This window comes from Sprattus sprattus (genome assembly GCF_963457725.1).
Source record: "Sprattus sprattus genome assembly, chromosome: 4".
Lineage (NCBI taxonomy): Eukaryota > Metazoa > Chordata > Actinopteri > Clupeiformes > Clupeidae > Sprattus > Sprattus sprattus.
Window position 1 is genome coordinate 1,709,023 of NC_137923.1, and position 17,775 is coordinate 1,726,797.

The 17,775-nt window shown below is 45.0% G+C and overlaps 1 protein-coding gene across 1 annotated transcript; it reads right to left on the reverse strand.

Moving 5' to 3' along the window:
* Window positions 1-238: 238 nt before the first annotated feature.
* Window positions 239-17,362, reverse strand: kcnb2a (potassium voltage-gated channel subfamily B member 2a; the record flags this gene model as incomplete). Its single annotated transcript, XM_080837466.1, has 2 exons — window positions 239-2,101; window positions 16,784-17,362. The coding sequence occupies 2 exons, from the start codon at window positions 17,360-17,362 to the stop codon at window positions 239-241; spliced, it is 2,442 nt and encodes an 813-aa protein (XP_080693592.1).
* Between the last annotated feature and the right edge of the window lie 413 nt (window positions 17,363-17,775).

Below are 17,775 nucleotides of genomic sequence, written 5' to 3' on the forward strand. Positions count from 1 at the left end.
TGTCTTTCAACTATGTACCACTGTTGTCCCTGTGTGGACATGCATGTTGTCTCTTGTCTGCAACAAATACAGTCCTTTCAGTCCATAATGTGCGTGGTACCGTCTAACACTGTCCATCCATGCAGAGAAAAAATAGAAATCTTCACTACAGTGTAGTTTAGCACACCAATGTGAACCTGCATGTTCCACACACTCCGCCTCAGCCTCTGAATTATAAAAGAAAAAAACTCACAATGCCTTACATACTGGTTTCACAGGGGGGGGTGCGAGGACCCTCCCCAGCAAGAAGATGGTTCTCAGCCTTTTGTCCACTCTGGCTGTTGTCAGCCAAGCTTTCCACACCCGCAGCCGCTCCACCCACACCGGGAGCACAGTTCGGTGAAGTGGGTTTAGGTGAGGTGGGGGAAGGAGCCGCTGCTGCATTGTCGAGATGGTTCTTCCCTCTGTGACTCTCAGTGGTTGAGCCCAAGCCTGGCGAGCTCTCTGCCCCATCTCCTCCGAAGCTTCTTCCTGGGGAGTGTTGGCTATGTCTGTCGGGGGACTGGACTTGCCTGTACCCCAGCGGGGGATTGTCCTCCAGCAGTGGGGACAGCGTAGCAGTCTCCTCCGTCACCACTAGGTGCAGGTTTGAGGAGCCCTCCTCGGGGGACTCTGTGAAGTTCACTTTGAGTCCTTTGGTCTTCACCTGGCTGGCTCCTCTCATGGAGCTCCGCACGCCCTCACTGTCCTCCCGCTGGCTGTTGGGGCTGGAAGAAGTGGCCTCTGGGCACGGCACAAACTCATAGAGGCCCTCCTTGATGATGGACTGCCTGGCCTTCTCGGACGCCCGCTTGTCCATAGCAGAGATCTTGCTCAGGTCGAGTGGCGGAGGGGCGCGGAGGTGCCTCTGCTGGGACTGGAGGGCGCTCTTCTCTGCCTCGCTGAGGTCAGTGGTGCAGCTGGTGAAGCTATCCACGCTGGAAATGCTCTTGAGGTCTGTGACGGGTCGTTCCTTCGGCACAGGCAGGGACTCTACCACCTTCATCTCCATGGCCTCCCCTTTGCCACCCACGGGCACCGCCTCACCGGGCTGGGAAGTCGAGCCGGGTGCCGTCATCTGGTTGTACATCTGCTCCAGCTTGCGGGCGTTTAGCCGCTGTGGACTACGACGTGGAGATCCCAACTGAGTGACCTCCTGGTACTTTGTATCGGAGCTGTCTGAGGCCTGGCGCTTCGGGTAGCCCCACCGGCTGGGAGAGAGGTGGTTGTCGACTGTTTTCTCTTCCGTCTTGTCCACAATGACGTCCATGAGCTCCATGCTGCGCGTGAACGTGTCCTTCAGGTTCATGGACACGATGCTCCCGTTCCTCTTTGCTCTCTCCAGTGCCTCTCTGCGCTTGATGGCTTTCTCTTGCCTCTTCTGCTCCTTGTAGAATTCGGAGAAGTTGTTCACAATGATGGGGATGGGCAAAGCAATCACAAGCACCCCCGCAATGCAGCAGAGCCCACCGACTATTTTCCCTAAGAGGGTTTGTGGATAGATGTCGCCATAGCCAACGGTTGTCATGGTAATTGTAGCCCACCAGAAAGAAGCAGGGATGCTGGTGAATTTAGTGGCATCCTCATCCTTTTCTGCAAAGAACACCAGACTAGAGAAGATCATGATGCCCATGGCTAAAAACAAGATGAGCAGCCCCAGCTCATTGTAACTGCGCCTCAGTGTGAAGCCTAGAGACTGGAGCCCTGTGGAATGCCTGGCCAGCTTGAGGATCCTCAGAATTCTCATGATTCGGAATATCTGGACCACCCTCCTCACATTCTGGAACTGTAGAACACTCTTGTTGGACTCGGTCAGGAAGGCGGTGACAAAGTACGGCAGTATGGCTAACAGATCAATGACGTTCAGAGGGGCTTTTGCGAATTTCCATTTGTTTGGAGAGGCGAGGAAGCGTAGCAGGTACTCCATGGTGAACCAGGCAATGCACACGGCTTCCACCTGGGCAAGGTAGGGGTTGTCATTGGACTGTCCAAACTCGTCAACCACTTGTAACTCTGGCAGGGTATTCAGTGAGAGTGCAATAGTTGACAGGATGATGAACAGGATGGATAGGAAGGCCAAGAACTGTGGAAACAAACAGAAAAGTTGTTTATTCTGACTACATTAAATATGCACTGCTTATTGTTACTTCTGTAAAATGTTTTGTCATTAAATAGTATTTACACATAACTATGAATGAACACATTGCAACCTGATGACATCATAATTCTTTTAACCTCAAGATATCCTTAGGAACTATTTGAGAAGAGATATATTTTGATTGGATAGTGATAGTGCCTTTTTTGTTTTGTTCTTTCTGTCTGCTGATGATTGAGAGAAATGTTTGGCATGTGACCACACCAAGAAGACACAAAAGCAGGACAGGTTTAAAGGTTCATCGTTCATGATGAAATGGTATATTATCCGTGTATGAAAAGACAGTATGCACTACACTTATAAAAATGTAATAAGGTGTTGTCAGTGTACGCAACCAAACAATCCATTCAAGAATGCAATGTGTCTTATGAAAATCACAAAATCAGACAGTGCTTAAGGTTCACGAGGCTTGACTAATGCAATTCTGAAGTGTAAATCCTTATTGAATCAGTGATCATGAACAGGTTCTGTGCCAACATTCTATATTGATGGTAAAACTATTCACAACAATTCACAGATTTAAAGCTGACAAATACAGAAATAGCTGCAGACGTCTGTGTTCTTCAGAATGTGTCTAATATAAAGAATATGCTAATTACAAATAACTGATACTTCTACATATGAACCCTGTGTTCTTGACCAATAAGGCAGTGCTGGTCTGCTCTCATCTCCAGAAAAATGACCTACGCCACAGAGCTTGCTACCATATCGATTGTGTACATATCTCATCACGGATAGCACCGGCGATAAGCAATGCCAAGCACATATGGATTAAATACTTTGTTAGTTTATGAAGTGGATGCATTTAGAGGTTATCCACTGGGCCTTTCTCTGTAAAATAATCCTGCATTGGATCCTTTCTCCTTTGATATTTAGTTTCACACCACCAAATTGATTCCTACGATTATACCTCTGCAGAGGAAAGTTATCACCATGATTAATCTACTTGAAAAAAAAAAATCTGCAGTGATCACATGGTTAAGGGGGGGGGGGGGGGGGGGGGGGTTATATAATGCATATTGTATGTGCAACATACAGTATAAGTGATGTATGGGATCTCCAGCTCTGATCTTTCTAACAATTTTCAGTTTGTATCTAAGTTTTACCTATGGCACCAGATCGCTTACCGTAGCAATATGTGGTGAGCTTTATATCAGTCATTGACCTGGATGGCAAGAGTGTGAGCAAGCACCACACTCCACCTATCTGCATTCACTTCCCTTTCCTCTGTGGCCAATAATCCCCCTCCCTCTCCCTCCTTCTATCTCTATCTTCATCTCTCTGTACACCTATTATATTACATACCACATCCCCACACAGGAAGCAACAATCGAGTCGGCTGTTTATCTCATGATGTCTCGTGATGAAGAGGTCTATTACAAATGCACAGATGGCATGTTTTGGTGTTCATAACACCAGCAGTATCATTAATTCCCCCCTCAAACAACAGGGACTAGGCTCAAGTTAAACCACCCATCAATTTTCATTTTATTGCTGATATAAGCTTTGATTAAGTGGTCCACTGTTCCACACAAATGTGAGATTTTTTTCAGAGTTATTGCTTATTAGGTATAATACCATATGGGGAGGCTGTTGAGGAGCAGGGTCATAAAATGGTGGAAATGGCAGACGGTAATGTTCCCGTTCCTTATGATAAAGGTGAATGGACCGATTTTGCCACATACTGATAATTAGAGGCCATGGGAGACATGCTACAAAAAACCTTTTCTTTATAATGCAGCACGCTATGGACCAAATGAGAGGTATGACCTTAAAATATTTCCCAATTACGTCTTTGCAATTCGAAGCTTCTGAATACAAATGTTGGAAATGAAAGAACGATATCTGATGGTTTGATGAGGCTTTCTTTTTAAGAAGCCACTATGGAAATATCCAAGTTGAAACCTTTACATGGATGCACAGATTGCACATTATAGTGGATGGACATACATAAGGTACAGCTCAAGGTGGTTTATAAGCAGGAAAAAGCAGGCAATACAGAAACAGGTCATATATACAGGAAAGCATGTCATAAATAAAGGTGTTTGAAATGACATTCTAACGAAAAAAGTTCTAAATATAGAAAAGCACCTGACCATCCCAGTCTAGACCATCCCATGACTTCCATTTTGGCATGTTTCAGATGTAAATCTATGGCACGCTGCTTATTACAACATCTAGCTTGTGCAAAGCTTTTTTTTGTTGTCATTTTTGCTTTTCTTGATCTTATTTCATCATACTGTAATTGAATGAATTTATACATGAGTGATCTTCTTTCACACTGAAATTACAACATACATATTTTATATGGCATAAAATACATTTAGAGACCAAGTATAAAACTGTCCACTTTTCATCATAAAGATTTAAAATTCATAGACAGCACAGTTATGACCTTCTGCAGAAAAGGAATGATTTGACTTGAAGTGCTGAAAGGAATATGATCCTGTTCGTCAATGACCAAGCTTAGTCAGCATTTCAATATCAGTATCATGTTTGGCTGTTCTAAAGAGTTGTATATGGCTGTTTAATGTTGATGCACAGAGGAAAATGGTATCAAATTATTTGATGATTCTTCCTGCCAGTGAAGTAAAGCGAGGGACAATGAGTAACCACTTCTAACCTTTCTATATCCTTGCTATAGTTAGAATCTAAATCCTATTACAATTATCCTGAAATGTCCTCGCACAGTGCAGACAATGTGCACTCATTAACTAAGGCTCCTACACATCTATTTTAGAGGACTATTTCCCATCGAAGCGTAACGCAGACCACAGAAAGGGATTTGTCTTTGTGCGTTCTTCTTTTCTTACTTTTTTACTCTTTACTTATATCCATATCCATGAGCCTTTTAGGGCTTTAAAATCAAGAGCACAGGACAGAGGGCAAGAGGTCACAGGAGCCGGCATGGCCACGTGATTGGCTCATGGGAGGAAGCATCTGCCAGCTCTTCAGAGAAAGCCTATCCAAATGCCAATCTCCTGGGCAGGATAGTGTATGGAAGGAGAAAAGAAGGCTTTCGGTAACCTTGCGTTATATTTGGAATTGAGTGAACGTTCAACATTTTTTTTATCTTTAATCTCCATTTTTCAAACAGCAATAGTGGACACAAGGTGACTGTGGCAAATTGACTGTTATTGGCAGTGGAAGAACAAAAAAGATAAATGTTTTAAATCAGTTTTTGAAATTCAAATTAGTTCATTATGAGGCAATTTCATTATGAGGCAATCTAACCCGTAGGTCACTTTCAAGTACTTTTCAGGATTCACCACCCACTGCCTATGTTTATCAAGTCTGAATCTGCCCTGTCTTTTCTCCAAACCTGCTTGCAAATGAGCTCTATCTTTGAAGGCGCACAGTGAGATGGTGGCCTCTTGCCGCATTAGGCAGAGGCCTGTGCCACCGCATGTGACGCAAAAAGCAGGATAAGACCTGGGCTCTGAATAGCCTTTACGACAACCACGCCATGACGCAGGGATTGTCCCCACGCCGTTCTTGTCTGGCCATGGCCAGAGTTGACAGTGTCCACTGGGTGGGCGAAGACCAGAGCCCCAGGCAAATCACTTCCGCTGAACTTGCGATGAAGGTCACCTGCAGGGCACATGACGACGGTGTGCCCTTCCTGTCTGTCTAGAATAATTGTGCACTCCATTCCATCCCCCAACTTTGATACTCATGTTATCCATAAATGATGTGATATTTCACCACATTTATAACAATGATGGATATGAATGTATATTTATTTGTATTTATAGGTTATATTTATAATTTTACCTAGGAAAAAAATAAACGTTTTAACGTCAAAACACATAGAAAAAAAAAACACGATGCGTTCCTTCATCTTTAAACACGTCCAAACTTGAAAAGGACACCTCACTCAGAGGACATGCTGTTAATTCTCTAACCTTTACAGGACTTCTCATTAATCATAGCTATGCAGCGATGCAGTGCGTGCAAGTGAGTGAATGTATTTAAAACAGGCCTGCTTCACATAAGTCTCGTCTAAAGCACCCTCTCAAGAACCCTTACTTTCTTTTTTTCCAGAGGGAAAGGAAAGTTGGAAGGAGGTGACAGAATGAGCATGGATTAGCTCTGTGTCCTTAGTGCTGGATCTGTGCAAACGTGATTACATGAGCGGTGATCTTCACACTGCTGATTGGCCGCCCACTGGGGCTCTGCCAGAGCATGTGGAATAGGCAGAGCCAGGGAGGGGGTGGGGGTGGACACAGGACAGGCTCGGAGAGATCATCCAAGCCTAACCATTGCTTAAACCCTTCCCTCACCTTCCAAGAACTGTCTCCGTGTGTGTGATGTCACAAAGTCAGAGAGTTGTTCCCCCCTACTGAACTCAAAGTGTCTGGATCCAATCAGATGTCCCAATCCAATCTAGTTCAATGCATATCATTATAATCATACTAATAATCTTGCATTAAAAACCCTGGAAATAGTCATTCCCTGTCAATTCATGTAAAATCTCAAGAGACTGAATTCCCTCATCAGAGTCCTTTAGTCCTGTACAGTCCCTGCATGCTTAGGATGCTGTTGAGTACACTTAAACTGAATCATGCATAGAGGACATCTGGACTGAACGCAGAGCTAAGGACTGGTTTGGGACCCAGCCTCCATCGCCTTGCCGTGTGTCTCTCTGTGTGACCTGAACTCCACTGCAGTCCTTGAAACATCTGGCCGCGAGGAGGCAGGCAGATTAATTGAAAGATCCCACTGATCCCGACCCTCTCTCTCCCCTCCTTCACTTGGAGCCACAACCTGCCACTTTCTTTGATGCACAAATCTAACAATGACTCAGAGAAGGTAAAAAAAAAAAAAATGCAAAAAAACATTGACTGGGTGAAGAATAGCTTATGGAAGGCAATCTGGCTGAGCATGGGGATTTGATCTGTAATCTGTGCTAGGAGCTTTGATTTAAAAAAGCAAGAGACAAACACGTGAGACTGTGTGTGAGAAGGGCAAGTATGTCTTTGAAAAAAAAAAAACCTGTTTGATAAAATGAAAAACCAATGCAAAACCCCACATCAAATTGCAATAAAGCTGTACAGTGTGTTAGAGCTATATATCCCTTACATATCAAACACGCTCGTCAGAAAATGTAATTATTCACTCCCGAGGGCAGCTCAACTCCAGCCCCACAGACAGCTCATGTGCCCTTATTCGTGTGACTAGTTCACTTTAAAAGCAAAACTGGTGGCTGCTCTGTTCATTTGTGGCTACACATTTGTATGCAGAGTAGAGGGCAGCAGACATCATCTATTGCAATGCATTTCACAATCTACAGGGAAAAAATATAATTTGTTCCAGTGTATACAATCTATAGCTAAGAATCCACTAAGAAAAATGCATTGGGAAGCCATTTTTAGGGCATCCGAGAGAAGCATCTGTCTGCTGGTCTGCAGTGAGACCAGGCACAGGGGGAGAGTGAAGGTTGAATTATTTCTGGAAAACACTGTTATCATTTCTGCCCTGGGAGGAAGGAGATGCTCAGCCAGGAAACCCAAGAATGTCTTGATCAATATCGGCCTGGTATTTATGGAAGGGTGACACGGGATCCATTTGATTCTCTGTGTGAGTGTGTGTGTGTGAGTGTGTGTGCGTCTGCGTGTGTTTTTATAGCACTGATTTATTTAGACCTAAGCCACCACATTTGTCAAGCAGCCTGTGCTGACTAAGAAGCACTTTGGGCAGTGGTGTTTCCATGACCCTCCATGTTCTGACAGGGGGCTGAGATGGATAAAAATGAAGGCGAAGAGAGAGAGAGAGAGAGAGAGAGAGAGAGAGAGGGAGAGAGAGAGAGAGAGAGAGAGAGAGACAGAGAGAGAGAGAGAGAGAGAGAGAGAGAGAGAGAGAGAGAGAGAGAGGAGAGAGAGAGAGAGAGAGAGAGAGAAAGGGAGCTGAACAATAGTGTATTGCTGCTGGTGCTGGTGTGAATCCTCCACTGGTGTCCTGTGTCTTGTGTTCCAGTGCGGGGGATGAGGTAGGAAGAGAAGGGGCTGGTGATTACAGTGATTAGTCAATAACGTGCCGCTGACAGCCACTACTGAACTTCCAGGCCTGCCTGAGAGGCCGCTGGTTAAGGGGCGACGTGTGGCATGCGTGGCCACGCTCACAGCCTCAGCCGTCCTTCCTTACCCAAGTGGCAGGTGTGGGCAACCCCTTGTTAAACACAGTGTGAGAGCCATTCAGTGTGTTTTGCAGCGCTATTTTTTGCCGACATGAGCCTGAACAGCTGGGATCTCAAGAAACTGCAACGAACACCCCAGATCAACCCGTCGGCTTGCTAGCCAAGTAAATAAGCAGGTAAACAAAAGCTTAGGGTAAGACTCCAAGAGGATTTTGATTAAAAAAGACAGAGAACAAGTCTTTTATAGTGAATTAAAAAATGAACTAGATACCATTGCCCTCAGCTAGAGGGGCGGGAGTAAGGTTGGGCTGAGCAGCAGGCTGCATTGGAGTTAATAGCATGTCATTTGTTGTCATGTCACATTAATAGCATATGCCCTGCTCCAGGGTGGGAATCTCGTTAGCATATCACAGCTTTTAGATGTGCCTTTTGGCAGAGCTCTTTCCGATGACTGAGACTAAATCACAGGGTTGAGCAAGATGAGTGTAGCCCAGCCAGCGGTGGAGGACAGAGCTGGGGGAACAATCCCTCTCCACCATCCACTTCCTAGCAGCTCTAAATCTCTGGCACATCACCGCAAGGCCATGGGGCTCAGCGGAAACAAAACATAATGGCCTGATTTCACCCAAATGCACACACTCTCTCACTCCATCACTCTGACTGAGGAGAGGAGATAGCACATAACATAGCTGGAGTGACACTGTTGTGAGGAGTGGACCTTTCAGTTTATCTTACAGTCAAATTCCAATATATGACAGCAATGGCAGTGTTAAACTTTCATTTAAAGAGTGGTCTCAAATCTGTTTAAACAAAAATGAATACTTCTTTAAGCAAAGTGTTGATGCTATCTAATCTTTATTTCCTACTTATACATAAGATGAGACAGTGAAATCCATACAACTTAAACTCTCTCGTCAGATCTGTAATTTCATATCATGTTAATGTCATTGTATTCTCAATGGGGATAAAAAAAACCTGGGATTTTTTTCAATGAAAGTCTTTTCAATTTTCACTGTTTCACAGCAGATGTAAGCTGTACCAAGGGACATAAGAGGCTTAGGGGTTTTATTGACCTGTCATGGGCAATAGCTACATTCTGTGGAACTGAAAATAAAGTCTACAGAGTCAACACACTTGTATGCAAATATGTGTGTATGTGTGTGTGTGAGCGTGTGCATGATATTGTCTATGTATGTGTGTGTGTGTGTGTGTGTGCAAAAGCACAACTCTGCACAAGCATACAAGTTGAAAATGTGCAAAGACTAACCTGTCTTTCTAATCTATTCTATCTAACTATTTCGGTGAAGTTTTAGTTTGTATAATGTCAACCCAATGTCAACCCTGAAAACTCTTCCCCCCGCTTGTTGTAAACCATAGATTGTGACACGATGAGAGGAGTCAGCATCTACAGCCTTTCTTCACTGGTTGAGTACTACCCAGGAAAATATAACTACACTTAATTTTTTCCTAACAGTAATGCCAAACACATAGAATACAAACCTTTTAAGATGACTGACTTTCCATCTATACTAAAATGTACAAACACACAGACACACAGACACACTCACACACACACACACACACACAGACACACACACACACACACACACACACACACACACACACACACACACACACACACACACACACACACACACACACACACACACACTCACACTTACACTCACACTCACACTCACACTCACACTCACACACACACAGACACACACACACACACACACTCACACTCTCACACAATATGATTTAGATGCCGAGTTAAAAAGGGCCCAAAAAGGGTGTGGTTCCCAGACGGTATAATCTTAATGGAATCCATTTAATTCAGTCTCCCCATAAATCTGGAGCAAAACTGAAGTAATTACTTGAAAGGTTTAACCTGCAGTTTCGGAAAAGTGGAGGAGCACGTCCATGTGTGGAATGCTAAAACACGTCAGGTGGCTGTTGGCTCTCAGGGATGGAACAGACACGGCGCTGAGAAGTGACGTAAATAGCTATTGATTTAGGTGATATTTTGAACTGACCATTAAATGAGGTCTTAATTCACTAAAACCGTTTTGATCTACGGCAAGCGGCATGGGCCATAACCACATGCAGCAGCAGCTTGTGGTAAATGTTCCTGAATGGAGTAGATTTACATAGTACTGCAAAGTGGAGGGCCCACAGTGCCACTTTAAGGGAGGTCATTGCTAAGACTAGAGCTTGCACCCTTTCCCTCACTCCTCATCGTGTGGGGTTAGGCAGGATGGAGCTTTTAAAAAAAGCAAAGAAACTAAAAAACTCCCAGCAGCCACATATCTACACACTGTCTCTGCAGTATTCTATCGGCACGTAATCTAATATGTCACCATAAAAGCTTGAGGTTGTATAATTCGACAATTAAATCCAAACTATGGAGTTCAGCTCCATGCTACTCCATCTCTCCAGAAAGGCTTCATGAGGCATATATCTCTGACGCCGCCCTGGGGAAATAAAAATCGATATTCTGTAGGCTGCTTTTTTTCCTACCCTCCCTGCCCAGGCCCAGTCTGATCTCATCTCAAACAACTGCATAATTGTGTGCGCTTAAATTCACCTTCGCACGATACTTCATTTTTAATCACCTCCCGTTCACAATCTTGTTAGTCTCAGAGGACGACACGAGTAAATCTTGTTATTCAGAAAATGTTTTACTCCTCAGACCACTGCCACTGCCCCTCCCTGTCTCACCCTCCCTGTCTCACCCTGTCTGTCTCCCCCTGTCTGTCTCCCCCTGTCTGTCTCACCCTCCCTGTCTCACCCTGTCTGTCTCCCCCTGTCTGTCTCACCCTGTCTGTCTCACCCTCCCTGTCTCCCCCTGTCTGTCTCACCCTCCCCGTCTCACCCTGTCTGTCTCCCCCTGTCTGTCTCACCCTGTCTGTCTCACCCTGCCTGTCTCACCCTGTCTGTCTCACCCTCCCTGTCTCACCCTGTCTGTCTCACCCTGTCTGTCTCCCCCTGTCTGTCTCCCCCTGTCTGTCTCACCCTGTCTGTCTCACCCTTCCTGTCTCCCCCTCTCTGTCTGTCTCCCCCTGCCTGTCTCACCCTGTCTGTCTCACCCTGTCTGTCTCACCCTGTCTGTCTCACCCTGTCTGTCTCACCCTGTCTGTCTCACCCTGCCTGTCTCACCCTGTCTGTCTCACCCTCCCTGTCTCACCCTGTCTGTCTCACCCTGTCTGTCTCCCCCTGTCTGTCTCCCCCTGTCTGTCTCACCCTGTCTGTCTCACCCTTCCTGTCTCCCCCTCTCTGTCTGTCTCCCCCTGCCTGTCTCACCCTGTCTGTCTCACCCTGTCTGTCTCACCCTGTCTGTCTCACCCTGTCTATCTCACCCTGCCTGTCTCCCCCTGTCTGTCTCACCCTGTCTGTCTCCCCCTGTCTGTCTCACCCTGTCTGTCTCACCCTGTCTGTCTCACCCTCCCTGTCTCCCCCTCCCTGTCTCCCCCTGTCTGTCTCCCCCTGTCTGTCTCACCCTGTCTGTCTCTCCGCACAGACATGAGGGGGCCCTGCACCGTGAGATGTATGTGTATGGATATGATGAAGTGTGTGGGTGGCTGTGCTCCTAATGGCCGTTACTGTAAGACGGCGGTAAGAGATTGATGCCAGCCCGCCTTGGTTAATAAGATCGTGTCGACCCCTAGAAGGGCTCTGAAAGGCACCCTCCCTCTGCTCTAAAGCCGAACCCTCGGGCCTCCTCTGAGCCATAGCCAAGGAGCGCTGCCAGAATGCACTGTGATCGTACAAACACACACACACACACACACACACACACACACAGACGCACACACACACACACACACACACACACACACACACACACACACACACACACGCACACACACACACACACACACATTCACAGGCAAACAGACACACACAGGCACAAACTTAAGGAAGTGAAATTAATATTTAAACTAACACCAAGACGATGAATGACTACACACCTGCCATAAATGATAACCTTCACATTTTTGGGATGGCTGGCCTCATTCAGTTTTTATTTATACATTTAACTGTTACATGATGCTTAGGTTTATCTATCTTTGCAAAAGGATTTTGATTTTGTCAATAACTGAGACTAATGACACCCATGACCTGACCTGGAAACTTTCCAACTTTCTTCTCTGTTCGATTGCGTGTGGTAAAGCCTGAAGTGGTAAAAATGAACAGCAGACTTCACAGCTGAAAGCTTGAAATGTCTAAAATGAAGGTGTTGTATACGTTGCATACAGACTTGCAAAAGAAAGGAAGCTATCAGCGATGCCATCCAATGACCAGTAGAGCACAGTCTCTTAGGCACAGATGAAACCTGCCCCGTATTTGAGTTACCTTAGTCCCTTAGTCAGCATCTGTGAAGCCTTCTGTAGTCTTTTGCCAGAAACAATTAAAGCATTTCACACAGATTAATTCTTAAATACTCTGCATCAGAGATCCGTAAAACACCATCTGCTTTTTGTTCTACTTAACCATCCATAACAAGCCACATAAATGCTGTTGCCAGGAGGAAACAGACACACACTCCATCAAAGTAGATAAAAAAGTAGAAAAGGTTGTGTGACTAATATTCACAGTGCCCCCCGTTCTAAACACAAACACAAACACACACACCACCACGGGAAGGAGTAACTTAAATGTATTTTGGCACACGCCTTCAGAGCAAACGTGTCACGTGTAAAAGCTGCTAGCGAAGGGATTAGGGCATTGTCGTCTATGTGCTTCACATATGGTAAGTGTAAGGTGTTAATGTGGTGAGGAAAAGGTAGAGTGAGGCCATGCACTCACCAGGAGGGCGCTTGGTGGGGTTGTCTGCGCATAGCTATATTACTCATATGGTTAGAATTTGGCAAAATGGCCAATTGATTAAAACGTGTTTTCTACACATTGTGTCAATTGTTGAGAGAGAAAAAACCCTGTTTAAAATGTTTTTAAAAATGCAAAACTGTAACACATTCTTTACAGAATCACATAGACTCTTCACTCACACACACTAAGCCCTGGAACTCACTCCTGTCTTGAGAGGTGTCGACACCTTCACTGAGGATGGATTATGTCCAACAAAACACTAATGTCACGACTTTTTTACGACCTTCCGTCCTGAAGTCTACGTCAGAAAGCACAGTGTGCCGCAAACGTCAAGGGTGCAGCCCTCTGCCAAGATTCAAAACCTCATCAGTCAATAGTGCAGTAAAACCGATGTATCCTAATGACCTGTGTCTCTGGGTGTGAATGTTCCCCCTGATTGCCAACAGAATGGGATTACTTTAAATGATGTCAGTCAATCAAGTCTGGCAGTTAGGGGGGAAAAAAATGACCTTCAAACGCACGGGGTCATAAATCCTGCTGCCATTCATTAGCTTAGCAAGCTTGAGCATGCAGGGTCCAAAATACCATACCCCCTTAATGACGCTCTGCTAGAACACTGAACACACTTTCATACACTAACACATCACTGTACCAGTATTAGTACATCACAGTACACAGTGTCAATACCATTTGAGGAACAGCTAAAGAGGTCTCCGATCTGCAGTTTAAGGTGTTTAATGTTAAAGAGGGTGCCTTTGAGGACACTAGTTAAGCAGCTAAATCTCAAGTTCAGAGTGGCAGCTCTCACTGTAAACTCTTGAGAGGGTATACTCGACACCATGTGCCATGGGAATGAAATGTAAAAGCACATACGACAGAGCCCTGCAGCTATTGGTCTGGCATGGCATACAGTCAAACAAAGGAAGAAGGACCCAGTGTCTCTAAAATGACTCCCAGTGACACAAGTAATGGACATGTTTTGTTTACTTAGGATGCTTACGGTCACATAAAGAGGCAAAAGGGGTTGGATTATGACACCTCTGTCTGTACTGGTATTGTCAGGAAGTCTTGACAACAATGAAATAATCTGCTGCTCACATGGCCCTCTACCTCTCTCCTCCCCTCCCAAAAGTTTGAGGGGCCATCAGTCATTGGAGAGAGAGCTAAGCTAAAGAGCACTCGGTGTACATATTGGCTCTTAAGTGGCGTCTTACGAGAGAAAACCTTCTCCAGTGCACCTCCAGTACCCTGCTTAGCGGCTCTGTGGCCCATGTGACCTGCTGGAACATCGCAGCCATAAGCCAGACGAGGCAGGGCCCTCCCATGAAGTCTATTTGTAGGAGCAGACTCGTTAAACCACGAAAGGAGATTAAGTCTTATTCCATCCCTTCTTTCTCCCTCCCCTGGCTGCTTCATAGAGAGGATTCCACTAAACTGGAAGTACAGTACCTGTGGCAAGAATTATTTAAATTATTTTAAAATAACGTGGTAAATGTCTAGAAAAGAGTTTTTCTGGGAAGAACTGAAATCAGGTGCAGATGAAAATATAGACATACATGGAAGCAGAAAAGTGATTGCAGATGATAAGATAATGTACATATAGATTAGTACAAAGAAATGTTCTCTTCTTAGCAACTACATCTAATATGTTTTGATTTGGTTTGAATGTCAGTTTGAGCCCCCTTCTATATGGCAAAAACCTTCAGGTAATGCTCTGATTGATATATCAAAGCTTTACATAATCCCAGTCTGTAGTATTTTTACAGTATCAGGATGGGATTAAAAAGCAGCCGTTAAGCATTAAATACTTTGCTAACACGCAAACCTGAGTCTCTGTATCAATGACTGTAAGCAGTATGAGTACTCTCCATGTCCTAGACTGCATTGTTACCTCATCCTAGGCCTTATGGGCCAGCCTCATATGGGACTGGTTTGGAGGGGTTTTGGTATTGATTCTTAAGTGTGCAGTAAAAAAAAAAAAAAAACATAAAAGCATCCTTGAAAACATTCTCACAGCAACACCTAATGCTCAGAAAATACTCATCAAATCACTCTGAATATGAGGCCTTTGTCCAGCAGTAGTGTGAAGACCAGTGAGTGAGAGGGAGAAAGATGAAACGGGAGAGGAGGAGGGAGTGTGGAAAGGATAGGGGTGGGCAAGAGATGGAGAGAGAAAGGCTGAATGGATGCGTTGTCATTGTGCTGACTCACACATATGATTGACTGCCAACAGCACAAGATGGCACAGAGTCAACTCCCCTCTCACACCTATGGACGTATTCTTCACAAGCTGCACCTGACGGATCCCATTTAGTCTGTTTACACCAAGGTGTCACTGTTGGACAAACTCTGGACTCTGGACAGATTCTGGTGTTTTCTCTGGCTGACAAAGAGAAGGCCAAATAGCAGGAATGTTTGTCACATCCAGTGACTCCTGAACATAGCCTTTTCTGGTATGTAAAACCAAAGAGTTTCTTAGTCTTCAAACCTACCCTCTCACATCTAAAGAACACATTTTCTGTAGATGTAACTGGCTTTGTCTAGTTGCTTCAAAAAGATGGTGCACACTATATCATCACCATTCAGTGAGTTTTCTGTTCAGAAGTTGCTGGTACTTCAAGTTGTTTGCCTTCACTCTGAAAACTGTGAGAAACTGGGGGCTAAAAGTGCTAAGTACACAATAACGCTGTTATAATGGCCCATTTGACGGCTTTCCTTGACCATATTCTGGGAAGTAGGCAATCGGTGCCACTGGGATTGCTCACTGACGGTGCAGTGAGAGGGAGCTGAGCGGCTGTTAAAAGCATTTCAACCCCCTGGATTGCCTCCATTAGCTCAAAAGGCTACATCCATCTGATTAATACAACAGAGACTTTCCCCAAAAGAAATTCTCCATGTCAGGGTGATCATTGCAACGATATATGGAAAGAAATGTTTTCCTCTTTTTGTTTTTTTTAAATATCCTGCAGCCCTCAGCCTTTTTAAAAATGTGTGCCTTCACGATATTGCAGAAGTTCTGAAGGTCAAATTAAGCAGGCAGTTTATAAGCTATAGCTTCTGATATTCTCCTGATAGATGAACTGGGCATTACTGCAGGGACACATATAAGATGGCTGGCCTGTAATATTTCCTCATTTAGCATACACACAAATCACCAGAACCTTGACAAAATGACGTGAATAATAGCTGTGTTATTGTATCTAAACACTGACTGAAATAAACTGCTACAGCACTGAGGTCTGCAGTCATAGTCAGCGATTGTAAGGGGGGGCCCAGGCGGTGTGTGCCATTCAGCGATAAGTACTCAGGGGATGGACAAGACCCACAGCAGGCCTGACTACACTACAGTGCCAAGACCCCAGAGTATCTCTCTCTCTTAAAGTGATTGCAAACTCTATTGCCAAAGTGCCAATTCCTTCAACATGGTTTGGCCGCAACAATATACTTAATGAAAGTATATTTTATTTACCTAATATGGCAGGTTTTATCAACCCCCCTGTATACAAATAGAGACAGCATACAGAGGAGACATCTGAAATATCTAACATTGAACCAAATGCTGTCATAAACTCTCCTCATCCCATAACTCTCCTCATAACTGACCTCTATATTGTGTGGGAATGCTGAAGGGTTAAGCTTACCTTAGCAGCCAGAGAAGAGCTGGGTTTCTCCATCAAGTCCCATAGCAACTGTCTCTTGTCTGGGCAGCAGCCGGTGTCCTCCTCCTCGCCTTCTGTTTGCCGAAGGCTCTCAGCCTCCCTCCTCAGCTCCTCGTTCATCTGCTCCTTCTTCTGGTGGTAGCGCGCCTGGCAGCACGACTCCAGGTAGATCTCGTCGATGCCCCAGTAGTCGAGCTCCATGCCGAAGGACAGGGCACACATCTCCTCCATCATGTGCAGCTTCCCTGTCCTGTAAAAGTTCAAGATGGAGGAGAAGGCACCAGGGTGCCTGTCGAAGAAGTACTCGTTTTCGCTGAGACAGTAGTCGTCACAGATCTCCATTAAGGTCTCGTGGGTGTTGCAGTCTCTGAGTTTGCCCAGCCGGGTGCGCGGGAGCCGGTCCAAGGTCCGCCACAGGACCTCATGGGTCAGGCCCCCTACATTGATGCGGACTCTTCTGGACCGGGCTTTGATCCGAATAATGTCTATGGGCTCCGGTGGCAGTGACCCAGCAGGTCGTGAAGTGCCTTTGGGAACTCCAAACCCACCTCTCTCACCCATGACTATACTGCTGTATGAACAGTGCACTAGCCAAGATGTTGTGAAATCACTGGACCTCACCCCAAATTACTTGTAGGCCCAGTGAATGGCTAACTATGTTGAATCCAGTTTAAACAAGTCCCTCCATTCCTGCAACTGAGAAGGGAAAAGAGAAAAATAATAATAATTTAAACTGTAATTAGCGTTGTAATGTGTTAGAGGCCTACTGATGGCCAGTGTTATGTCATCAGGGATTAACTAATACTTGCTGTAGGTACAAAACACAACAGTGTATTTACCATTGAAAACCACATTCATCAGCAGATCTTGTGCATGATATGGTCTGGACCCCCTCATAAAGTAAAGTTACTTGAGATCAAAACATTGCATTTCTTTGTTTTCAGTGGCTTTGAAAACAGACTATGAGACTATGA